The 27,923-nt window shown below is 32.3% G+C and overlaps 1 protein-coding gene across 2 annotated transcripts in view; it reads right to left on the bottom strand.

Moving 5' to 3' along the window:
* Window positions 1-27,923, bottom strand: part of LOC139523445 (vitamin D3 receptor B-like) — a 79,857-nt gene that overhangs the window by 15,371 nt on the left and 36,563 nt on the right. For both annotated transcript variants that reach the window (XM_071317492.1, XM_071317493.1), the window contains one exon: window positions 5,169-5,324. In XM_071317492.1, the coding sequence (XP_071173593.1) occupies window positions 5,169-5,324 (156 nt within the window). The remainder of the gene's footprint in view (window positions 1-5,168; window positions 5,325-27,923) is intronic.

The following is a 27,923-nucleotide window of genomic DNA, read 5'->3' as shown; positions in this document are numbered from 1 at the left end:
TAAGATACATGTCAGCCCAATTACAATAACAATGTCAACAACAAAACAAGAACTGGAAGTAGCTGTCAAAGACAGGAAAGCAAACTTGGTTTTTTTTTTTTTTTTTGGGGGGGGGGGGGGGGGGGAGTATTTGAGGGTAACCATTGTTTACAGCAGAATGGAATTGATGTATTCAAATGAACAGCACTTTAAACTTGTTTAACCTGCCACGTTCTGTGTCTATTTATTATTTAACAATCTATCAAAAATTAAATATCATAATTCCTGAACAAAAAAAAGTGAAAATTTTAATATGAAACTTTGACCCCCATTTTTCATCAGTAATTTTAATGACATATTAAAAATTTTAAAAGCATTGGTTGAACAGTTTATAAATTTGCTTGGAAATGATGTAAAACATCATATTTCAATCAGTCAAGGACCATAACTCCTGAACCATAAATGAAAAAATCGTTCATATCAATCTTCTACCTCCAAATTTGACAAGCATTGGTTGGATGGACTATGGTTCATAATTAATTGCAAAGAAAATGTTGCCCTGCACACCGTACTTCACCATTTTAATATTTGTACTTATACTTTGGAAAACTAGGTTTACAACTGCTTCTGGCTTATAGACAGTCACAGCTCATATATTTATATACTGCATGTTAATTATTGTTGATATTTTGGTCAAATTTTCTTCAAAACATTTTAATGGACAATTCAACAAAAGGACTTTAAGTAATTTAAAAGATTTAATAGGTAGAAAAATTTTATAAGGTGTTTTTTTACATTTCTTACATTTGTGGGATATAAGAAAAGTCACATTTCAATCTTTATATACATTATAATTTCTTCAAATCTATGTTAAACTTAAGAAAATAAGGTAAAGTCAAATTTTTATCAACATTTTTATCCTTTATTTCTAAAAACTCAAGAAATTAAGGTACAGTTATAATATAAAATTTTTGTGTGCATAAATTTTTTTAAGACATCATCAATACTTTCAGGATACTGCATCCTAACTTAAACTTTGTCTACAGTTGATTTAGCTCAGAAAATTATGATTAAACCAAATTATTCATGCATAGTTTTTGAGGTACTGGTATTGTTTTTGCTCATTGTTGAAGTGCAAAGTGACCTAACATCACTTGGTCTCTTGTGGAGGGTAAAGTATGCCAGATCTAATTTTTTGGGACCCTTTATAGCTTGCTTTTCGATGTGAGCCAATGCTCCATGTTGCAGGCTGTACTTTGACCTATAATTGTTAACTTAAAAATACAAATTGTGACTAAATGGATGGAGAGTTGTCTCATTGGCACTCATACCACATCTTCTATAGACATATATGAGTGTCACTCAATCTCTGGCTGTATATTTTATTAAGCAAAAGTCCTCTTTTTTTCAATTATTATTAGAAAGACACAAGAAAATACATTTATTATAAGCATGAGGTGATTAATCTTATAAGTTATTATTATTTCAGATAAGTATTTATACTCATAAATTATAGAAACCTTGACTTCATAAGCCTTGACATAACTATTTATATCATATCATGTATATAATTATCTTGTTTCAGATTTAACAAAAGCATAGTTAAAATGAACTCTTTAAAGATATTTAAATATCACCAATCTAAAATGTCCTTTATTAATATTCATAATTCTAGTCTGATTTTCAAGTTCTTTTTGCATCAACGCCTTTATAGATTTTCAATAAAATTTTAATTTTAAAATCATAACCAAATTATCTATGTTACATTCATGTATTCCATGTGAGTCTATCTCCCACCTTGCCATGCAGCACCATCCCTTCGTGGCTTTTAGTTTTACATTTAAGCTAAAGATCCAACACACTGCCAATTTATTTTAGAAAAATTTTCATGTTTGGGTGTGCCTGAGAAGGAGGAAATATATATATATTTATGTATTGTGCAGTTCATGATGTTCAAACTGTGTGTATACTAGACTATTGTCATGTTTCTTCTTGTTATTGTCTTATTTATGTCTTATATTGTACTATGCTCCTTGTGAGCCCATTTAATGGAAATAAACATTCTTAAAATCATGTGACTAAAAATAGTATCTCTGGTGCATCTTTTAATGCTGCAACACAGTATGTCACAAGAATTATTGACGATAACATGCTAATATTTAGACATCTCCAACATCTTTTATATCATTTATCATTATAGTATCATGTATCTAAGAGCTAACAGGAAACTCTTGGATTAAACATTGTTTTTATAACATTGACTTATAATGTAGATAAAGTAGATTTAAATCCTAAAAATATAGTATGTATACCAATACACATAATTAACAGCGCCTGGTGATATTTCATAACCTGACCAGTTTCATTCCAAAAAGGACCTTCATCAGAGGCAGAATGGTGGATTAATGTTTGCACCCTTTTTATATAGCGGCGGTTGAGTTAACCAGCGGTTCAGATTTAACCGGTGGTTGAGTTAACAAGCGGTTCAGAGTTAACAGTACCGTGGACCAAAGTTATCCAGTGGTTGATATCTAAACAGGTTCAATTATCCTTTCAGTGGAAAATCCCAGTAAATCCCAGTGGGATTTCCCATAGTTACAGTTATCTTTAATTAGCTAAATGTACATGTTACAGTAAACTTTTTGACATGTTACAGTAAACATTTTGACATTATACAGTAAACATGTGACCTGATGATATAACCAGATTTGGGCTTTAGCATTGGGTAAAGGGTGTTTTAATAATTTAAGAAGTATATGTTTATCATTAAGTCTTGATCTTTAGCTTATGATATACCTAGATATCAAGTCTTGAAATAGTACTTCCTAGTAGTCATGCAGTCTTGATCTCAGGCTTATGATACACCTGAATATCAAGTCATGAAATAGTAATTCATGGTTGTCATGCAGTCTTGATCTTTGGCTTATCATACACCTGAATATCAAGTCTAATAATAGTATTTCATGGTGGTCATGCAGTCTTGACGTTTTAGCTTGTGATACGCCAAAACATAAAGTCAAAACTATTACCCCCCCCTAACCAAACAAAATTTGGTTAAAAGGGAGGGGGGGGGTTCTTATTGAGAGAATGCTTCATTTAAGCCTTTAGTACTCCTTTTAAGATCAAAGGTAGATGAATATTAATCCTCAGTGTTAAAAGGTTTTCAACACCTTAAAAGTTTGTAATGTAGGTATTACATATATACATCAATTTCAGGTAATCGCTAGGCTTATACTTAGAGCTCCTATGTCAGTGAAAAATCAATAGGCAATATAGGAAAGGTGTACTGACATAAGTGGTCTCTAAACACATTAACTCCAAATGGAGCTTTCGTTAGTAGAAGCCATATTAACTATGTGTATCAGTGAGATGTACAGTCCGTTTCAGTAAATTATCAGCATTGTATGCATGTTTTTCTCTCAAATTCCTTTTTAAAACATTTATTCCCTACCCTTACGTTGTTTTCTGATCCTGAAAAAAGTAACCCATGGTGCTGGTAAAAAAAAAAGCAACTACAAGGCATTGTTCGGCAGCATTATACAAAGAATGTTTTAACGGTGACTTATAGCTGTTAATTTCTGTGTCATTTTGTTCTCTTGAGGAGAGTTTTCTCATTGGCAATCATACCACATCTTTTTTTTTTTTATATGTAAGATTTTAATTGGACTCTGAAATTGCCTTAGGCTTAGTTCATCGGAACTAATGTAATATTATAAATCATAATAGTCCCTAAGCCTACAATATAGCTATTCCATGGTCAGACGACTGGCTTTATTTTAAAACTTATATGGTATTTCCAAGCTTCTAACACTTTGCAATAAAATACCATCCCTCACATTAATGTCAAAACGTCAGACATTTTAATCATTAATAATGTATTTTTCTTGCATCAAACTGTACATGGAAGGATTGGCTAGGTCAATGACCTTTTATCTTGTGTTTAAAAAAACAAACTTATTTATGGACAATGTGAACATATCATTCTAAAAAAAAATAACACTTTATATCCTTGTAATTTTTCACTTACTAAAACAAACTTGGTTTTCCCGTTTGAATGGTTTAACACTAGAAATTTTGGGGCCCTTTATAGTTTGTTGTTCGGTGTGAGACGAGGCTCCTGTTGAAGGCCGTACATTGACCTATAATGGTTTACTTTTATAAATTGTAATTTGGATAGAGGGTTGTCTCATTGGCACTCACACCACATCTTCCTATATCTATTGTTTATGGACAATATAAACAATTCATTTTAAAATACAAACATGCATACTGAGGCTAGCTAACTTCCTGTTGTCTTCATTCCCAAATATAGTAACAAAGTTAAATTCCGTGTAATGACCATTTCATGTCACCTCACTTCTCTTCACAATATAGGGCTCGTATAGTGTAGAAAATAAGGTTTTATTTCTATGTTAAAATAACTAAAATTGAGCTTTAAGTTATTATAAAAACAATATTAGATGGATGTCTGAAATATATCTTGCCTTAATATTCTCCAGTTTTTGATCCTCATACGAAAAAAAACTTCTGGCCTTTGCCTTATATTGTATATATATCCATATGTATACATCACAAATAAGCTTTCACTAACAACATTATATGTTTAACTGGGACACATTTATTATCTGCCTGTCCCAAGTCAGATGCCTATAACTCAATGGTTGTCATTCGTTCCTTTCTATTATATTTTTTTTTTGGAATAAATTGTATTGTATTAATTAGGTTGTTAGTTTCACATTTTGTGTTTGGGCCATTAATTAATGACAATACTATATGTTTTTTTTTCATTATTGTCATGATGGCCGTATGGTGACCTATAATTGTTTTCTTCTTTATTTGAACTCTGTTTGATAGTTGTCTCATTGGCAACCATACAACATACATCTCCGTTTTTTTATGTTCATACATTTTGAAATTAGTCACTAGTGGCAACAGTATTGTATTTTAAATTGTAATATCTTTAAGAACCTTACGAGCATAAAAAGCAACAGTACTGTATTTTGAATAGTAATATCTTAAGTACCTTATAAGCATATTAAAAGTGACAGTCCTGTATTTTAAATTGTTATTTAACAATCTTAATAACCTTACGAGCATAAAAAGCAACAGTACTGTATTTTGAATAGCACTATCTTAAGTACCTTATAAGCATTTCTACGGAAGAATGCTTTACATAATAAATTAAGTACCTTATGAGCATTTCTACGGAAGAATGCTTTACATGATTCACAGGACACGGCATTGAAGTTATAACCAAGGGCCTTGTCCCCGCACACTAGGCATATCTTGTCCTTCTTCTGTAAGGACAGAGACATAACAGAGTCAGCTGTTTCTGCCTCAACATCCTGAAATTGAAAAAGAACGAAATTTAATAAAATTGCAACAATTAGTCATTCTCGTTTTCTTTCATCAAGTTGTGTAAGTTTGTGAAGCTCGTATAAATTCAATGACCATGTGTATTAAAAATGCAGTCATCCTAAATTATTACTTTAAGGTGATATGAATGGATATTTATGATAAATTCACAATACGAGGGGGGCCTAGTTGGCTGAGTGGTCTAAGTAGTTTCTTCTGTAATTACTAGCCAATCAGCACTATAAGGTTGTAAGTTCGAACCCCCCTCTTGCAGGTGCACTCAACTCAAATCTTAATTGACTAGGATTGTCAGTTTTCCTATAGTAGGTCTGTGGTTTTCCCTGGGCACTTCCGCTTCCACCAAAAAATAACTGCCCACTGCACCAAATAACCGATAAGGGGTGCTAAACAGTGGTGTCAAAAACATATAAATAAAATTAAATTCAAAATTTGAAATAATACCTTAGACATCGTATAGGCAGCACAATAAAAGGCAATCTTCCTTCTAGACATTTTTTAGTTGAACACTTGCAACATAAGTGCACAGAATATCATCTTACTTTTTTTAATGTTCATAAAACAGGAATTGCCATAGGAAATAAAAGTTGAATCAATCAATTTATTCCACAGTGTACAAATGTCCCAGAAACCAATATATGTCTACAATTATTTATGTTCTAAGAAAGACTTAGGGTTAGTGACATATATTTTATATCTTGGTACAAAAACATACATCAAGATTTTTTTCTCTCAATATAAGAAAAAAATATGAGAGCTGATTCTCTTCAACCCATTAAAAAAGAAATCCAGTCTTCAAACTGCTAGTGATTTAGAAGCACACAATACTTTAATACTTTCTATAACTTGAACAAAAAAATATCAGTGAGACAGCAACCCAACTATAAAATACAGTCTTCAAAAATAGACAAGTACATTCTGTATATGACTGTCCCAAGTCAGGAGCCTGTTGTTGTTGTTTGTTGCTGTATATGACTGTCCCAAGTCAGGAGCCTGTTTTTGTTGTTTGTTGCTGTATATGACTGTCCCAAGTCAGGAGCCTGTTGTTGTTGTTTGTTGCTGTATATGACTGTCCCAAGTCAGGAGCCTGTTGTTGTTGTTTGTTGCTGTATATGACTGTCCCAAGTCAGGAGCCTGTTGTTGTTGTTTGTTGCTGTATATGACTGTCCTAAGTCAGGAGCCTGTTGTTGTTGTTTGTTGCTGTATATGACTGTCCTAAGTCAGGAGCCTGTTTTGTTGTTTGTTGCTGTATATGACTGTCCTAAGTCAGGAGCCTGTAATTCAGTTGTTGTTTGTTGCTGTATATTGTATGTTTCGTTTGTTCATTGTTTTGTATAGAACTGAGTCAGGCTATTAGGTTTTATTGTTTCAGTTGTTTTATATTTTAAGGCCTCTTAAAGTTAACTAGACAGTTTTAGTTTTGCTTATTGTTGAAGGCTGTATGGTGACCTATATTTGTAAATTTCTATGTCATTTATGGTCTCTTGTGGAGAGTTGCCTCATTGGCAATCATACCACATCATCTTATTTTTATATTTAAAAGTACCTTTGCCATCTGCCATTTCTCCCAATTTTTTGTTTGTCTTTTTTTTTAATAATCTGCTCTATGTAGATTGCAAACATATACAAGAAGGTGTTCATATTACATGGATGCCCAACTAACACTATCCTTTTCTATGTAAAGTGGACCATGAAATTAGAGTCAATTTGGTATTCAACAGAAATTATAAAGAATATATCATAGGGAACATCTGTACTAAGTTTCAAGTTGATTTGACTTCAACTTCATCAAAAACTACCTTGACCAAAAACTTAAACCTGAAGTGGGACAGACAGACAGACGAACAAATGGATGAACAAAAGGAAGAACAAACCACACACTGACCAGAAAACATAATGCCCATAAATGGGGCATATAAACTAGACCTTTGTAATCTTTCTTTCATTTTCCTTTATAAGTCCTTATAAAAAGTGTATACACTATAAATTGTTCCTGTTTGATAGGGAAAAGCTAATCTAAAACATTTTAAAACATTAAATATCATATCATGTAATATTATTCAATATTGTATTTTCAATTAAGATATTTGTAGGCCGGTTCAATAAAGCTAGGACCTGGTATATATTAGCATTCTCTATACCTCTAGAGATCTTATAATTTTGTATTAAACAAAATTTCTAGACACAAAATAGAATAAGATATATACATTTAAAAAGTCTAGTACATATGTACTAAGTGATATTTATCCTTCACTTTCAATCATTTAAAACACCCACTTTTTTCTTTCCAGACTGCTGGCAAAACATGTAAAAAGATTTTATTTTTTTACAATCCTCAATATTTATCACCTTATAAAGCCAAAGGGAGATAAATTGCTTTAATAGGTTATAAATCTTTTAATCATGTTCCTTCAGAAAATCTTCATCCCCATTATTTGTCTTATGATTTTTTAGATGGCTGTATTATATTTGAGTAGAGTCATAATTCTTCTATATAAATTATATCAAATAATCCTGATAATTGCAAAGCGATATCCTGATATTAAGATCACTGAGTGAAGGAGATACCTGAATGATTTCATGGAAATTGCATGCCAAATAACCAACACAACCAAAACATTCATATACGCATAATTAGGGCTCAAATCCATACAGGAATATTTTTGCAACTATTGCCTTTTCCATCCTTGAGTGTAGAAGGAGATTGAGGGTTTAAGTAAAACCTTTAAAAATCGACTGTTTGTGTCTTTTTGTCAAGTACTGCATGATGTACACAACATTTAGAAGTTATATATAAAGCGAAAAGAAAGGTCAGAATGTCCAAAGAGTACTCTGTCATATCTTCTTTCATTCAATTGGTCATATTCTTGTAAACTAGCACATTAAAATTTACCCAGTTTTTTGTCAAACCATGGTCACAAAGGTCGAAAACCATAGTTGACTATGGTGTAAAGCACAACCAACTATGGTTTGACAGTGGCCAACCACTTAAGATTTGATCTTGATGGTATAAACAATGGCCACAATGGTGGAGAACCATAGTTGACTACGGTGTTGAGCACAACCAACTATGGTTTGACAGCGGCCAACCACTTAAGATTTGATCTTGATGGTATAAACCATGGCCACAAAGGTCAAAAACCATAGTTGACCATGGTGTAAAGCACAACCAACAATGGTTTGACAGTGGCCATCTACATAAGATTTGAGCTTGATGCCAATGATGGTATAAACCATGGCCACAAATGTGGAGAACCATAGTTGACTATGGTGTAAAGCACATCCAGCCAATATTAATGGTAAGCAATGATAAAATGATGGTCAACCATGGTTGCATTTTGATAGGGGCGAAAACTCTATTTACACAATGACAATGTAACTTTTGCTAAAACAGTAAACCAAAAATTAATCAATCAGGCTAAGAAACTAAATTTGTACAGAACAAATGTTTATAATATACAATATATATACAAATTAACAAATACCATTAAAACTTTGCCAAATGGTAATTGTTACAGACTTTATTGAATATATATAAATGCACATTTTTACCCATATGGGTTGAAGGCATACATAAATCAACATAATAATTTTCCAATACATCATACAAAAAAAAACCAACAAAAGAACAAAACATTATATACATATATGTATCTATCATGCAGCTGTTGAGTCCACCCTCCTCAGTGACCATGACTTTTTAACAAATGAAGCAGCATACTGCATAATTGAAGGACAAGAAAGACATAAAACCAATTTATCCATATTATCTATATCAGAATAGATATTTCTAACTTTCAACAACTTGTTTGTCTTTTTTTTACTTGCTATAAATGCAATCTAAATTAGTTGAGTCGACTCTCTTTGCCTAATTCCTTTACAGCAATAACTTTTCATACGGCATCGACTTTAATCTTTCATTGGTTTTTGGATTGCTGTCCCATTGACATACATTTAGTTTATACATCATGTATATTTTTATGTAAACTATCTATGCCAGAAACCATAATAAAAAAATTATATATATAGTGTGATTGTCATAAACCAAATAACATAGATTGGAAAATGTAATGTGATTGATAAATTGACAAATATCCTCAAGAGACCAAATACCAAGGGACAAAAGCAACTATATGCATTGATTATACACTTGTAACAGATTATTCTATGAAGGACAATTGATTGCCAATGTACAGACATTTAAATATGAAAAAAAGGAACTTAGACCATCTTCTCTTTCCTTAATCTCTAAAAAAAGGAACTAGACCATCTTCTGTTTCCTTAATCTCTAAAAAAAAAAAAAGGAACTAGACCATCTTCTCTTTCCTTAATCTCTAAAAAAAACAAGAGGCTCTCAAGAGCCTGAATCGCTCACCTTAATTCTTTTGGTTAAATCTCTCATCAATGATTATTTTGGCTTTTCAATTTATTTAAATGTTTTTTGGATCGTCCTATTTTCTTTAAAAGCCAAAAAAAATAATCATTTTGTCCTATGTTCTATTTTAGCCATAGGAGCTATGTTTCTTGACATACAAGGAAATAAAATATAAAATTTATACTAGATACTCTGAAACTCATTTAGCCTAAGTTTGGCTGAAATTGATACAGCAGTTTCAAAGGAAAAGATTTTTTAAAGTAAGTCAACATGATGAACAAATTGTGAAAAAAAGTCTTTAAAGGGCAATAACTCCTTAAGGGGTCAATTGACAATTTTGGTCAAATTGACTTAATTGAAGATCTTACTTTGCTGAACATTATTGCTGTTTACAGTTTATTTCTATCTATAATTATATTCAAGATAATAAACAAAAACAGCAAAATTTCCTTAAAATTATCAATTCAGGGGCAGCAACCCAACAACAGGTTGTCTGATTCATCTGACAATTTAAGGGCAGATAGATCTTGACCTGATAAACAATATTACCCAACGTCAGATTTGCTCTAAATGCTTTGGTTTTTGAGTTATAAGCCAAAAACTGCATTTGACCCCTATGTTCTATTTTTAGCAATGGCGACCATGTTTGTTGATAGATCATAACTTCGGATACAATTTACAAACTAGATACCCTAAGGAACATTCAGTTAAAGTTTGGAAGTATTTGGCCCAGTAGTTTCAGAGGAGAAGATTTTTGTAAAATATTACTAAGATTTACGAAAAATGGTTAAAAATTGACTATAAAGGGCTATAACTCCTAAAGGGGTCAACTGACCATTTCCGTCATGTTGACTTATTTGTAAATCTTACTTTGCTGAACATTATTGCTGTTTACAGTTTATCTCTATCTATAATAATATTCAAGATAATAACCAAAAACAGCAAAATTTCTTTAAAATTACCAATTCAGGGGCAGTAACCCAACAACAGGTCTGATTCATCTGAAAATTTCAGGGCAGATAGATCTTGACCTGATAAACAATATTATCCCATGACAGATTTGCTCTAAATGCTTTGGTTTTTGAGTTTTAAGCCAAAAACTGCATTTGACCCCTATGTTCTATTTTTAGCAATGGCGACCATGTTTGTTGATAGATCAAAACTTCGGATACAATTTATAAATAAGATACCCTAAGGAACATTCAGTTAAAGTTTGAAAGTATTTGGCCCAGTAGTTTCAGAGGAGAAGATTCTTGAAATAGTTTACGACGACAGACGACGGACGACGACGGACGCCAAGTGATGGCATAAGCTCACTTGACCCTTCGGGACAGGTGAGCTAAAAAAGGAACTAGACCATCTTCTCTTTCCTTAATCTCTAAAAAAAAAAAGGAACTAGACCATCTTCTCTTTCCTTAATCTCTAAAAAAAAGGAACTAGACCATCTTCTCTTTCCTTAATCTCTAAAAAAAAAAGGAACTAGACCATCTTCTCTTTCCTTAATCTTTCAAAGGAACTAGACCATCTTCTCTTTCCTTAATCTCTAAAAAAAAAAGGAACTCAGACCATCTTCTCTTTTCTTAATCTCTAAAAAAAGGAGCTCAGACCATCTTCTCTTTCCTTAATCTCTAAAAAAAGGAGCTCAGACCATCTTCTCTTTCCTTAATCTCTAAAAAAAGGAGCTCAAACCATCTTCTCTTTCCTTAATCTCTAAAAAAAAGGAGCTCAGACCATCTTCTCTTTCCTTAATCTCTAAAAAAAGGAGCTCAGACCATCTTCTCTTTCCTTAATCTCTAAAAAAAAGGAGCTCAGACCATCTTCTCTTTCCTTAATCTCTAAAAAAAAAAGCTCAGACCATCTTCTCTTTCCTTAATCTCTAAAAAAACAAATTAATTGACTGCAAGTAAACACAATTTTATCTCTTTTTCACTACAAAAGACGAACAAATATATGTATTGCCATCCTACATGTGACATAAATGTCGCTCACAGCTAGATTAATTTATAAACAGTAATTCTATTCAATAAATTCAATATGTCTTTTCCTCCAAAATAACATCCTTTTCAAATTAGCTAAGTAACAAATATGTTTTCTTAAATCTGATGTCAATATGTCATTGCAAACTGTTAGAAGTTTAATTACAATTCGTCACAATTTAGCAATCTCAACCAATCTTCATGCAACTATGCTTGTCAGATATGTTCAATAAAGATATAGCTTGATACCTCCATTATCTTGTACACATTACCAGTCGGTCTGTATATATCATAGAAAACATGCACATTTGTGCAGTATGCAGAAAGTCATTTATGAAAAAAAAACAAAGTTTATCATTATCAATCACCAGTCGGTCGTTGGTCTGTATATATCATAGAAAAACATGCACATTTGTGCAGAATGCAGAAAGTCATTTATGAAAAAAAAAACAAAGTTTATCATTATTAATCACCAGTCGGTCGTTGGTCTGTATATATCATAGAAAAACATGCACATTTGTGCAGAATGCAGAAAGTCATTTATGAAAAAAAAAACAAAGTTTATCATTATTAATCACCAGTCGGTCGTTGGTCTGTATATATCATAGAAAAACATGCACATTTGTGCAGAATGCAGAAAGTCATTTATGAAAAAAAAAACAAAGTTTATCATTATTAATCAGTCACAATTTAATAAATGATCTGTTATTCTAAATTATCTGCTGCACATTATATTTACACTACAATTGAATAACAGTAAACTATAAATAAATATGCAATTACTGTCCAATATATATGATTGAAAACAGATAAGGACTGTTATGTAACGTCTGTATAACATACATGTCAAGGTAAACTTCAAAGTCTTCACAAATCCGTTAAAATCATTTTTAATAATTTTACCTTCATGATTTACCACAAGCCCTACGGCCAAGGCCGATTAAAATGTTGTTGAGTCAGTGAAATTATCATGCAGAGTCTTCACAAGCCATATACAGTGAAACCTGATAAAACCGAACCCTGAATAAACCGGAAACCTGTCTAATCCAAACTTGTTCTGAAGACCAATCATATGACATTTTATGCATTGTGAACCTGATCAAACCGAATACCTGCCAAAACCGAACAAAATCTCAAGTCCCGAAAGGGTTCGGTTTAGTCAGGTTTCACTATAAATTCAAAATTTTTTGCCACAGACTGATATATGTATATTGGTTAATTGTTATTAAAAAAAATCACAAAGACAATCATATTTCTTTGTGATTTTGATAGTCAATAATTTTCAGACAATATTATTCAAATTACTGCAAATAAATGATCAACATGCTGTTTAAAACAATAGGCAAGAGATCTCATAATAAATGATCAAAATACTGTTTAAAACAATAGGCAAGAGATCTCATAATAAATGATCAAAATGCTGTTTAAAACAATAGGCAAGAGACCTCATAATAAATCTCAAGTTCTTGAACATCATATAGAGTCTAACTCTAAACTAGTTCCGACTCAGACAAGTTAAATATTTTCTTTTTAAAATGTTGAAAAAGTACTGAAAGTCATTTATAATCTTTCAAAGATAGTTTTTTTATCAACTTTTTTTTAATTGACTTTGTGTAAAATTCAACTATTCTTCAAAGCTTGTATATAACTAAAGGAAGCAGAAAATGGAATCTAAGAACTTACAAAGCCTTTGATACTTCTATCTTCAAATTAACATCTATACCTTTTTCCAAGCTTTTATTCCAAGTTCAATCATGAATGCAACTCTTATGTAAATGCAATTTCTTGAAAGATTTTTCACATGTACATTTATAATCCTTGTGTTATTATTGTAAATATTTCTTCAAACACAAAATAACAATAAATTATTCAATGCATTTTCTTTTCCATCATGTAGGTATTATACATAACACAAACACAACAGGTATCTTTATAACAGAGAATAAATATTACAACTCTTAAAATGTACTACACAGTCAGCAATGCAATAAACTCCATCATTTAATTCTATGCATTTTTTTTAACTTTGATTTAAGTCAGAAAAGGGATAAAAGGAGATATAGGTTAATGTAAGATTATAATGTACTGTGGATTTATTATCGTTCCTGTGATATAGATATCAGGACAGCTAGGTGCACCCCAAATTTATAGGTTCAACTAAGAACACATTTTCTACAAGACTGTTCGTCTATGAAGACTTTAAATGTAAAACTTTTTAATCAAATATCCCAGATAATTTAAGTACCAATTTTCTCTTAATGGGCCATTCCAGTTAATGTCTGTTAAAGGGGGATGGATGGTCCTTTCTGAGGGGTGTATTTTTTTTATTTTTTTTCATCTTACATGATACAATCATATGCAAAAAACTTCAAGGGGGTCTTGCAGCAGTAGAGTTTTCAGGGTAAAAGTAATTACATCTAAGCAAACTATACATCTGATAGGTCTTAATCATAAGATCTGATAGGTAGTTTATAAAAAAAATTCTGATATGTATAAAAAAAAAATCTCCCCATCCATCCCCACCTATCAGAAATTAACTGGAATGGCCCAATATGGTGCACACATAGTAAATACAATGTGGAATGACAACTATCAAGCATTATGATCTATCCATCTGGAATAACGAAGGATGGAAATGTTAACAACTATAGGCTGCTCTACGACCCTCAACAATAAACAAATCACATACCATAAAGTCAGCTGTTAAAAAGCACTGGCAAACATTTCAAAAGAGAAAAACAACCGTCTGATTTATGCTAAAAAAAAGTTTTTAAAAACTAAATTGGCAGAGACAGCAACCAACAATACACACAATTGACTTGGGACAGAAACATAAAGATGTTGGCAGATAAAACTAAAAAAAAAAGAGGAAAAGGATAAACTTATTAGATTAACCAAAAGCACAAAAAATATCTTACAATAAGACAAAAGACACAAAGTACAATACCCATTGGTAGCCTTTGGCTGTTATCTGTTCTAAATGTTCAGGTTGTTGTCTCTTTGACACATTCCCCATTTCCATTCTCAATTTTATTAGACAAGTTGCAACTGTTCCTACTGAAAATTTGTTAAACGACAATTTCAGTTTTTACCTTAAACAAGTCATGTTTTTCTCCAAGCAAATATATCGGTCAGCACAATATTAGACAGATATAGATTCAAGACGGATTCAGCAATAAATTGAAAATAAAGTTCATTGAAAATGTCAATAAGTCTATGTGAATTATTAATAAAAATTTATAGGCTCCTTTGAAAAAAGTCATTTACATCAAAATTATAATGTGATATCTTGTTTGTAATAAGGTTTTTAAGGTAAAAACTTTGAAACCAATTCTTTGTATCTTTGAACAAATTAAGTAGAGATTTTGATCTTATATGGAAAATATGGAACCGCAATTTGAAAATTAAATGGTAACACTCAAGATTAAGTTCATTGAAGTCTAAAATGTCAAAGAGACAACAACCCAACCAAAGAGCAGAAAACTGACAAGGGTCACTAATGGATCTTCAGAAAAACTCAAACCCTGGTCAGACTCAGTGGTGGGCTTCAGCTGCCCCGTAAATAATTGAACTATAGTCTAGCAAAACTGAACTACTCATTAGACACTGAAATGTATAATTGAACTCAAATTAAAAAAAAATTCAAGACTAATTATTATTTTAGGTCACTCAGGTGCTTGACTCAGGACTGGTGCAAAACATGTTTTGTCAGTTTTGTGAAATCTATCCCCTCCCGCTATACCTCTAGCCATATATGTAGATTAAAAAACATATATATGCAAAGTAAAATTCATTTTGAAAGAAGTTTTTAAGTTGTCTGATGTTAGAATAGATAACAGAAGAAACTAAGCAAAAATATGACAATGATAAACATAAATCAAAGGACTAATAGCAGTTACTAACATGCTAGCTCCAGAACTCAAGTCTGCTATTAAAGGGGCACAATTGGTGCCCATAGAAACACCTACAACCTGTTGATAAACAAAGTTTAATTTCTTCAGAAAACATACATAGATGTTGTCAAGTAGAAATTTTACAGCTTTAATCATCCATCATAGATTCAGTCAGTATATCTAGCTTATTTACCATTTTCATTACAGATGAAGGCTTAAATTATGAGTGGCAGCAAATAAATGTGCAATCAGCTTTTAGTAGGACCATTCAATTAAACAAGAAAATGTCTGTTTGATACTTATAAAGTTTGTGTAGAAGAAAAGAGCAGACAGTTAAAAAGACATTCTGCTTATGCCAAACTAATTGAATCGACAATCAAAAGCACACGATTTATCTAAAACACTCCAAAAATGATTTATTTCATCATTTTTATATGATTTATTACAAAATTGAATAAGTAGCTCAAGTTTAAATGCTTTAATTAATTGTAGAGAGGGAATTAATTAAAACAGAAAGATAAGTTTAGACAACAAGTGCATGGAAACAAAAAAAACATAATGAGGTCTTACTGAGTGGTCAACAATTCAATACAGCAACAATTGAGACATTTGACTGATAAAATATGGTAAACTCTGTATCCATGACAAAGACATCAGCTACAGGCCTGTAGCCAGGAATTTCCAAGGAGGGGTTATTTGGACTCACAAACTCAACTTTAACAGTCACAATTCAAACAGAACATTGACTTTAACAGTGCTTATTTGTTTTCAAGGGGGGGTCCAAACCCCATAAACCCCTACCCCCTGGCTATGGGTATGAGCTAACTAGAGCTGGATAAGCATTACTTTTTTCACAGCACTCACTTCATACTTAAAACTTTTGACTTAAAGTTCAAATATATTACCAGTTGATTAGTTGGTGGGAGAAGAAATTAAACTGCAATTTTGTAAACTGTTTTATCCATTGCTATTGTAATACTCCAAAGCCTACTGAATAAGCACAAATAAGTAATTATGATTTTTTTTTATGAGGAGCTTCAAAGATATATAGTGTTACAAAAAACTGAAAAAAAACCAAGTCAATTCTGATGCAAACTGCCCAAACTAACCAGTAGAAGATTTCTATGAAAAAACAGACTGCTGTTATGAATAGCAAAAGGGTTTAATGGACAGCCTCAGAGTCACAATTCAAGAAATGTTGCAGTGTGTAAAGAAAATGACTTTTATGTGTACCTACAAGTACATGAAACATGTCTTCCGTGTACTATAGACTTTATTATCATGTTAAACTTCACTTGATCAAAGAACTTACCGAGACATTACTAAATAATTCAATTTTATATTCTTCAGTTATTTTAAGGAAGTAGCTGTCAGGAAATTTCTATTCGAATTTGAGGTGATTGACATTTCAGACTATTTTAAATCAATATTATTTCAACAAACTTGATTATCATAAGGATTAAACAATGCATAACTGGAAACACTGTACCTCATACACCACTTTAAGCAGAAGAAATTGAGGAGAAAAGTTTAACAATGATATAATGAGAGTTAACTGTGTTCAAAATCAAAATAATTCATGTCCAGACATGCTGTTTAAATCATCACATAACTTGTGTCAAGAAAAAAAAGAATTTTGCATTCTTGGCTTATTCTCTATTGTACAACATTTATATTTCTATTCTTGTTACTTTGGATGGCAAAATTGATTAAATCTAAATTTTTAAATACTGTGGGTTCACTATAATTTGTAGAATACCAATTTTTGGTGGATTTCTTGGATACAGGTGAACTATGAGTTCAAAAGTTCAACAAATTAACAGTTTTTCTTAGGCTTGTATTTAGAATTTGTCATATATTAACATGAAATCAATTATCCACAAAAATTTCAGTTTTTCCTCAATCCACGATTTGGTACCCAGGTTCTGGGCCAGAACTAATGTATCCACGATTTGGTACCCAGGTTCTGGACCAGAACTAATGAATCCACGATTTGGTACCCAGGTTCTGGTCAGAACTAATGAATCCACGATTTTGTACCCAGGTTCTGGGCCAGAACTAATGTATCCACGATTTGGTACCCAGGTTCTGGGCCAGAACTAATGAATCCACAATTTGGTATCCAGGTTCTGGGTCAGAACTAATGAATCCACGATTTGGTACCCAGGTTCTGGGTCAGAACTAATGAATCCACGATTTGGTACCCAGGTTCTGGGCCAGAACTAATGTATCCACGATTTGGGACCCAGGTTCTGGGCCAGAACTAATGAATCCACGATTTGGAACCCAGGTTCTGGGCCAGAACTAATGTATCCATGATTTGGGACCCAGGTTCTGGGTCAGAACTAATGAATCCACGATTTGGAACCCAGGTTCTGGGCCAGAACTAATGTATCCATGATTTGGGACCCAGGTTCTGGGTCAGAACTAATGAATCCACGATTTGGTACCCAGGTTCTGGGCCAGAACTAATGAATCCACGATTTGGTACCCAGGTTCTGGGCCACAACTAATGAATCCATGATTTGGGACCCAGGTTCTGGGCCAAAACTAATGAATCCACGATTTGGTAACCAGGTTCTGGGCCAGAACTAATGAATCCACAATAGCATGAATACCTAAGATCGAACTTAAAATTTCCCTCACACATCCCTGAGTATGAATAAAAAAAATTATAAGCATTAAATTCTACTCATTTCCCCCCTCACAGTGGTCAGAGTCCAATGGTCTTTCTTAAGTTAACTATTCAAGTTTGGGATAACAATAGGCTTTATCTATAACAAAGGTACATACCAAGCTAGCTGTGTGATGAAGGACATCAAGCCAATTTATTTCACCTATACCTTCTCACGTTATTCTTTTTTAATTATGCATACATTTTTGTGGATGATAAATTAACAATAACATGTAAAAGTTTTGTCATTTTTCATCAATGTACTCTTATATAATTACAAACCTGTTTTCCAATTACAAAATCTGGCCACTGGCCATATACTCCATAGTACATAACAATAAATATACTGGTTGACCTTTCTGCACTGAAACTGTATAATGCAAAATACATTTAATGCTAGACTTGATAGCAATCATTCATCCATAAAAAACATTTTACAAAATTCCTTATGTTACAATAACAACATTACATGATGTACCAATTTCCATAAAGGTATATGTATATGAATACATGTATAGGCCATGCTATAATAAACATCAACAAAATATTGTTAAAATGAACTTTCGTGTTAAGTACCTTTTGACATTCACTGTTCATGAACATAATATTCCATTGATTGCAATATAGATTAATTTATTCCCTCAGTTGGGTTTTTTCTATGGCATAATTTGAGTCTTAGCTTGATTGAACTGTTCTGAGAGCATATACAATATTCATGATTTCTTACTTATATATGTAGGACTCTAAAGTGCAATGGGGACACTAAAGTAAGCCTTAAGTACGCTGGTCATGGTAATGTGTGATGTTCTGCACTAATGTGTGATGCCGCCATATGCTAAAGTCTGATGGTCCGTGAATGTATAGACGTAAGGTGGTCGTGTGGTCTAGCGCGCCGGTTACAGTGCAGACGATTTGGTGTCACAATATCTCAGTAGAATGGGTTCGAATCCCGGCGAGGGAAGAACAAAAAATTTGCAAAAGCAAATTTACAGATCTAACATTGTTGGGTTGATGTTTAGACGAGCTGCAGATACAAACTAGTATATACACATAGGTATTCTGTATCCTGCTTTCTATTGGCGAACGAATACATTTTAAAAACAATCATTTTTTAAGTTGCAGTTTACTTTGCTGTCCTTCAAATAAAGGTACATGTTTTCAAGCGTAAATTATAAATTGTCGGCTAAAACATTCAGTTTGTACATTGTAGAAAATATAACTAGTATTTGTACTCACTAAGAAACTTGAGAAAGCTCGGCGAACATCACCTTTCTCTTGCATTTAAATATACAAATAAATTTTACACATCACGACAATGAACAAATTTTGTATTTGTAATTTAAAATGATGACTGTAAGGAGGTATTCACATTAGACTTTAGCATTAAACAAACAACCATCGCACTTAAGGGTAAGCAGAGGCGGATTTAGAGGGGGGGCCCAGGGGGCCCGGGCCCCCCCTTTTTAGGAAAAAAATTGGTTGCTTATATAGGGAATCACTGAAGCGTGACTCGAGCGGGCCCCCTCTTAGGTCAGTCAGTGGGCCCCCAAAATTTCTGGATCCGCCACTGGTAAGACACCATTGTACTTTAGCGTAGACAATCGCACTTTAGCGTGACCATCACACTTAAAAGTCCTACATATGTATGCTGCTCAACATTGATTTACTTGAGATATTAATACCAAAATATACTTTTTATATTAAATATTAAATAAATATTATAATTTTGTTTTAATATTTTTGTATACTTCTGTGGGTTCATTTATTTTCGTGGGTACCATTTTGGTGAACTGAAGAAAACTCCGTTGATATTTGATTTTGTGATTTTGCCTTATTCTTCATAAAACCATTTATATAAAATTTGAAATTCGTTGAACGTTTAATTTCATGGTTAACCTGAACCCACAAAATCCATGGAAATTGGTATCCAAAGAATAATAATGAAACCACTGTATTCTTATTGTTGTTGTCCAGATGAATACATGAGGATTGGGTTAGGTAATGATTAGGATAAGTGAAGCGATTTCATAAAAATTGTGTAACTACCAATGGTTTACGAAGATGCCTATGTAGGGTATGTATGAAAGTTAAGGTAAAAAAAACCAGGTGCTCCGCAGGGCGCAGCTTTATACGACCGCAGAGGTCGAACCCTGAACAGTTGGGGCAAGTATGGACAAAACATTCAAGCGTGATACAGCTCTGAATTTGGATTGTGATCAAATTTTTGACATTACATGTTTTTTTTTTACACAAAACAAATGTCAAGATTTTACAAATCAATTAAAGATTTCTGTGCAATTGAAAATTTCTTGCTATTGCACAATATTTCATATGGAATCCTGATTTGGACCAACTTGAAAACTGGGCCCATAATCAAAAATCAAAGTACATATTTAGATAAAGCATATCAAATAAGCCCAAGAATTTAATTTTTGTTAAAATCAAACTTAGTTTAATTTTGGACCCTTTGGACCTTAATGTAGACCAATTTGAAAACTGGACCAAAAATTAAGAATCTACATACACAGTTAGATTTTGCATATCAAAGAACCCATTTATTCAATTTTTGATGAAATCAAACAAAGTTTAATTTTAGACCCCCATTTGGACCAACTTGAAAACTAGGCCAATAATTAAAAATCTAAGTACATTTTTAAATTCAGCATATCAAAGAACCCCAAGGATTCAATTTTTGTTAAAATCAAACTAAGTTTAATTTTGGACCCTTTGGACCTTAATGTAGACCAATTTGAAAACGGGACCAAAAGTTAAGAATCTACAAACATAGTTAGATTCGGCATATCAAAGAACCCCAATTATTCAATTTTTGATGAAATCACACAAAGTTCAATTTTGGACCCTTTGGGCCCCTTATTCCTAAACTGTTAGGACCAAAACTCCCAAAATCAATACCAACCTTCCTTTTGTGGTCATAAACATTGTGTTTAAATTTCATTGATTTCTATTTACTTAAACTAAAGTTATTGTGCGAAAACCTAGAATAATGCTTATTTGGGCCCTTTTTTGGCCCCTAATTCCTAAACTGTTGGAACCAAAACTCCCAAAATCAATCCCAACCTTTCTTTTGTGGTCATAAACCTTGTGTCAAAATTTCATAGATTTCTATTAACTTAAACTAAAGTTATAGTGTGAAAACCAAGAAAATGCTTATTTGGGCCCTTTTTGGCCCCTAATTCCTAAAATGTTGGGACCAAAACTCCCATAATCAATACCAACCTTCCTTTTGTGGTCATAAACCTTGTGTTAAAATTTCATAGATTTCCATTCACTTTTACTAAAGTTAGAGTGCGAAAACTAAAAGTATTCGGACGCCGGACGACGACGACGACGACGACGCCAACGTGATAGCAATATACGACGAAAAAATTTTCAAATTTTGCGGTCGTATAAAAAGGGGGGGGGGGGGTTAAAGTAGGTCGGGAAATATGTACATTTTCCACCTTTAGCATTATTAAAAGTCATCTGTTCAGAAGGTCAACCTTCAGAAGGTCAACCCAACCTTCTTTATATCTTTTAATCATGGAAGCTAGATCGTCAACAGAAAAGGGTTATATCAACATTCTCATACCTCAGTCGTCATGGTCATGTGGCAGTATAAACTGAAATTAACCTGAGAAATGTCTAAAGGTCACCTGAAAACATTTGACTGAAACTTATGATAATGTGTTCTCCTTCATTTGGATGATAATAGTTTGTTCACCTTCAAAACAACAACATCAATATTTACAGGTCAAATAATATAGATCGAGCATATTATTCTTACCCAAAAGATATTCAGTCAGTGTGTTTAATGAATATCCATTTAAGGAATCATTTCTACAAAACAGTAATAATCTTGCAATTATAAGTTCAATGTTACTATTATAGTCAAATTAATACTGAAATCAGCCCATTTTGGCTAAATATATATCAAGAAAATCTCCTTTAAAATTGTGTCACGAAAGCATATATTTCCTGAAAGCTTTAAGATTTATAGTTTTAAATACATTAATATTTAATCTTGAGTTATCTTTTCTAATATTTGAAATTGAAATGTTTTTTTATTCCCACTTTTATTTTTCTTCAGTAGCAATATCAAGTTCATTTTAAACCCCAAACTGTGAAATTATCTAATTTCAAAATTTCAGTAAGTACAATACAATATAAACTTTACTGATTCCTTTTACAAATGAATATATTCAATATAAGTTACATTACATGTTGGTCTTAGTAGCCAGTTTGTCTAAAAGGCCCACCTAAAACATTAAAAAATGAATTTACTAGAATGAAGGAATACTATATTTCAGTAGGCAATATAGGAAAGGTGTACTGACATAAGTAGTCTCTAAACACATTAGCTCCAAATGGAGATTTCCTTAGTAGAAGCCATATTAAGTATGTGTATCAGTGAGAGAAATGTAAAAGCATAAACATATAGTATATATATACCAATACACATAATTAACAGCGTGTGGTGATGTTTCATAGCCTCCAGGCGCTGTTAATTATGTGTATTGGTATATATACTATATTTTTAGGGAATACTATATTTCAATCTAGAAAATTTTACTTAAGGAATAATGACAGTTCTTGAATGACTATTTCACAAAATCAAATTAAAAGCTTTAATTTCAGATTTATATTAAAATAAAAAAGCCATTACATAATAAAAGTAGAAAATTATGTTAAATCCATTAACATATAATAATTCTGCACATGGTAATAAAGCCAGATGCCACCAAGGCCTTTCAAATTTTGATAGCTAATCCCAAAGTTGTGACAAATCGTAGTAAGGCCAGTGACATCAAATGCTAAAATGTTTCCCCAAACACAATTTTTTTTAAATTCAATTAGACAGGAAATACTTATTATTTGAATTACATGTATTTTTTTTCGTGACAAACTTAACAAACGCACATGGAGTTTTGCTGTACAGAAAAAAACTTCATGAACCCCTGACAGGAAATTTTAGAAAAAAACTTATGTGACAATGATTGATCTTGATAAATATCTGATATAAGCTAATCTTAACTTATAAAAATCATACACGAAACCTTTTTTAAGAAATTGTCAGACAATGAAAGCATCATTTAAATTATAACAGTCTTTCAGAGTCTTGTTTTATTTTGTTCATCTATTTAAAAAAATATATTGACTCAGAGGATAATAAGAGACGGCAGGGTTCAGGGGACAGCATAAAAAAATTTTGCATGGCCTAACTGCCATGAAATCGATAATCATGCCTTCATTTTTTTCATAATGGTCTAGTAACTTTCATCTCATTAAATTTCACTCCATAAACTATAAATACAACAAATTTCCTTCAACATGTTAAAGATGAAGGTTTTAAAGCCATTTATCAAAATTTTAAGGAAGGTAAACAATTACTACATGTAATATAATCCTCCTATATGTGAGGTATCTACTGTTACATTATGAATAGTTCTCATTAACAGTTTTTCACCAGCCTTCACCCTAATGTGTGATTTGGTAATATATTGGTAACTATTTAAATGAAGGTGATTGAACCAATTAAAAGTCATGGTACAACACCCTCTTTATGTTATAATTCAGTTTTTATGATAATAAAGTAGAAGTGAGGACTATAATCAAACTAAATTCTGTTTTAAATTAACATCAGATTTATGAATATTCATGTTCAATCAAGTGTGATGTTTTGTCAATCTGACATGATATTGATAACATAAGCCTGATATCTCTAATTATATCTTACACAACACTCAAGATTCAAGTCTGAGATCTCTGAAACAGTACTCATAAAAAAGCCTGATAACACTCATGAAATAAGTCAGAGACCTGTTAATATGACATAACATTCATGACATAAGTCAGGGATCTGTTCATATGACATAACACTCATGACATAAGTCAGAGATCTATTTATATGACATAACACATATGACATAAGTCAGAGATCTGTTTATATGACATAACACTCATGACATAACTCAGAGATCTGTTTATATGACATAACACTCATGACATAACTCAGAGACCTGTTTATATGACATAACACTCATGACATAACTCAGAGATCTGTTTGTATGACATACCACTCATAACATTAGTCAGAAATCTGTTTATATGACATAACACTCATGACAAAAGTCAGAGATCTGTTTATATGACATAACACTCATGACATAAGTCAGAGATCTGTTTATATGACATAACACTCATGACATAAGTCGGAGATCTGTTTATATGACATAACACTCATGACATAAGTCGGAGATCTGTTTATATGACATAACACTCATGACATAAGTCAGAGATCTGTTTATATGACATAAAACTCATGACATAACTCAGAGACCTGTTTATATGACATAACACTCATGACATAACTCAGAGATCTGTTTGTATGACATACCACTCATAACATTAGTCAGAAATCTGTTTATATGACATAACACTCATGACAAAAGTCAGAGATCTGTTTATATGACATAACACTCATGACATAAGTCAGAGATCTGTTTATATGACATAACACTCATGACATAAGTCGGAGATCTGTTTATATGACATAACACTCATGACATAAGTCTGAGATCTGTTTATATGACATAACACTCATGACATAAGTTGGAGATCTGTTTATATGACATAACACTCATGACATAAGTCAGAGATCTGTTTATATGACATAACACTCATGACATAACTCAGAGACCTGTTTATATGACATAACACTCATGACATAACTCAGAGATCTGTTTGTATGACATACCACTCATAACATTAGTCAGAAATCTGTTTATATGACATAACACTCATGACAAAAGTCAGAGATCTGTTTATATGACATAACACTCATGACATAAGTCAGAGATCTGTTTATATGACATAACACTCATGACATAAGTCGGAGATCTGTTTATATGACATAACACTCATGACATAACTCAGAGATCTGTTTGTATGACATAACACTCATGAAATAAGTCAGAGACCTGTTTATATGACATAACACTCATGACATAAGTCAGAGATCTGTTTATATGACATAACACTCATGACAAAAGTCAGGGATCTGTTTATATGACATAACACTCATGACATAAGTCAGAAATCTGTTTATATGACATAACACTCATGACATAAGTTAGAGATCTGTTTATATGACATAACACTCATGACATAAGTCAGAGATCTGTTTGTATGACATAACACTCATGACATAAGTCAGAGATCTGTTCATATGACACAACACTCATGACATAAGTCAGAGATCTGTTCATATGACATAACATTCATAACATAAGTCAGAGATCTGTTTATATGACATAACACTCATGACATAACTCAGAGATCTGTTTGTATGACATAACACTCATGACATAAGTCAGAGATCTGTTTATATGACATAACACTCATGACATAAGTCAGAGATCTGTTTATATGACATAACACTCATGACATAAGTCGGAGATCTGTTTATATGACATAACACTCATGACATAAGTCGGAGATCTGTTTATATGACATAACACTCATGACAAAAGTCAGAGATCTGTTTATATGACATAACACTCATGACATAAGTCAGAGATCTGTTTATATGACATAACACTCATGACATAAGTCAGAGACCTGTTTGTATGACATAACACAGATGACAAAAGTCAGAAATCTGTTTATATGACATAACACTCATGACATAAGTTGGAGATCTGTTTATATGACATACCACTCATGACATAAGTTGGAGATCTGTTTATATGACATACCACTCATGACATAAGTTGGAGATGTTTATATGACATAACACTCATGACATATTAAGTCAAAGATCTGTTTATAACACTCATGACATAAGTCAGAGATCTGTTCATTTGACATAACTCATGACATAATACTTGAGATATATATCCCAGGGGGAGGGGGTTCCTCACTCACTCAGAACCTGAAATCCAGGGCTTAAAAACATGAAATCCTGAGGACCTGAATTTAAAGAAATCTAACTCCTGACATCTTGAAATTGGAAAAAAGAATTCCCAGATCATCCTCAGTCAATACACTTCTTTCAGGTCAACATATCCTTGTATCGACCTCATACAAAGGCTATATTTGTATAATAAAACAAACATGAATTAATGACTGATATACACATAGTTAATTTTCCCGGCTTTTAATGACTTATCCTGAACGAGAAAAGTCTGTAATTCATTAATTATCTCATTTAAACCAATGGCTGTTGCTGATTCTCAGTCGCATCATAACGTAACCAATCAGTGATCAGTAATTATTTCAAGATGGCATGTATGTCTACTGAAACTAATAGCTCCGCACCGTGATACAAAGCAATAAGCCTCTGATACATCTCTGTTTATAATGTCCATCTGACATGACATTCATGATCTGATAAATAGGATATACATATAAAATTTGTAGATATCTGTCTAAAAACTGGAGGGATTGAATCTAATATCACACAATTTGTTGCAGACATAACAACTGTTGAGAAACACACAATAAAGCACACAAATAAATCCTATGGAGTAACTGATGATAGCAGCTTTAAGTAAGCTAGAATAAAAATTCAAAGCCAAACATAGTGAACCCCATACATGTATGTGTTAAATAACCATAACATCCATTTCAGTAAAACTTAAGAACCACAATCTTGTCATAGCCATGCATTTGATCTGTTAATCAGACTTGTCTTGTGCAATGCCAATACCCGTGATTCCGGTTAACATTCTGATATTGCATAATTCCTTACAAATACAAATTTGACATATATCTGTATTATATCAGAGTTTTTATGCAGCATGATATAACATGTAACAATGTATGTGAAAGAACCTTTAGCAAGCAAGCTCTCATTCTCAATACCAAATATAATAAGTATAACATACGAGCTGCGTCGGATAGAAATCGACCTTATGCAAGTGTACATTAACATGTACATCTATACGACTTTGAATGATTTTGGTACACTTCAATAAGAAATTAAAAGGTGAATATTGGTCAATTTTGAAGTGCTCTTATAACAAATCAGTTTTCAAACAGTTAGAGACTTCCACATGAGAATTATTTCAACCCAAATGAGGCAAATAGTATTGATATTAATTTGCATAAGGTCGATTTCTATCCGACGCAGCTCATATCTTTCACATTTGTCCCCCTCATGAAAAAAACAACATTTAAGATTTTTTTCTGATTATTAAAGTCATCTCTGGTATTGATGAGTGGAAACTTTCACTTATTTAGAAGATGGTCAGACAAAAATGAACGTGCCTAAGTATCAAAAAGTGATGTCCGATATAATGCCCAATACCTCACAAAAAAGCTATATCTATGTATCAGTTATTGCCAGTACTTTTGTGGCAACAAAGCAGTAAAGTTTAAATGCCAGGGGCTCAGAGTAGGTTGTAGAATTGACATTTAAAACCTATATAATAAAAAAAAACTTTTCATCTATATTTTCTTCACATGTTGCACACTTCCATTTTATTTTATTTTTTTTATTTTTCAAGCAGATGTTTTCTTTGTTTTAAAAATAGAATCATTACTGTCATCAAGGGTTTGTATAGTAATTCAAATCCACTAGCAGTCATCAAGTACATTTTAGCACAAAAGCTGAATTTGCGAAAGGTCCAATAATTGAAATCAGTAAAATGCAT

This window comes from Mytilus edulis, chromosome 5 (assembly GCF_963676685.1).
Source record: "Mytilus edulis chromosome 5, xbMytEdul2.2, whole genome shotgun sequence".
Taxonomy (NCBI): Eukaryota; Metazoa; Mollusca; class Bivalvia; order Mytilida; family Mytilidae; genus Mytilus; species Mytilus edulis.
Note: the sequence above shows the minus strand (reverse complement) of the source record. Positions and strands in the feature narration are given on the sequence as shown.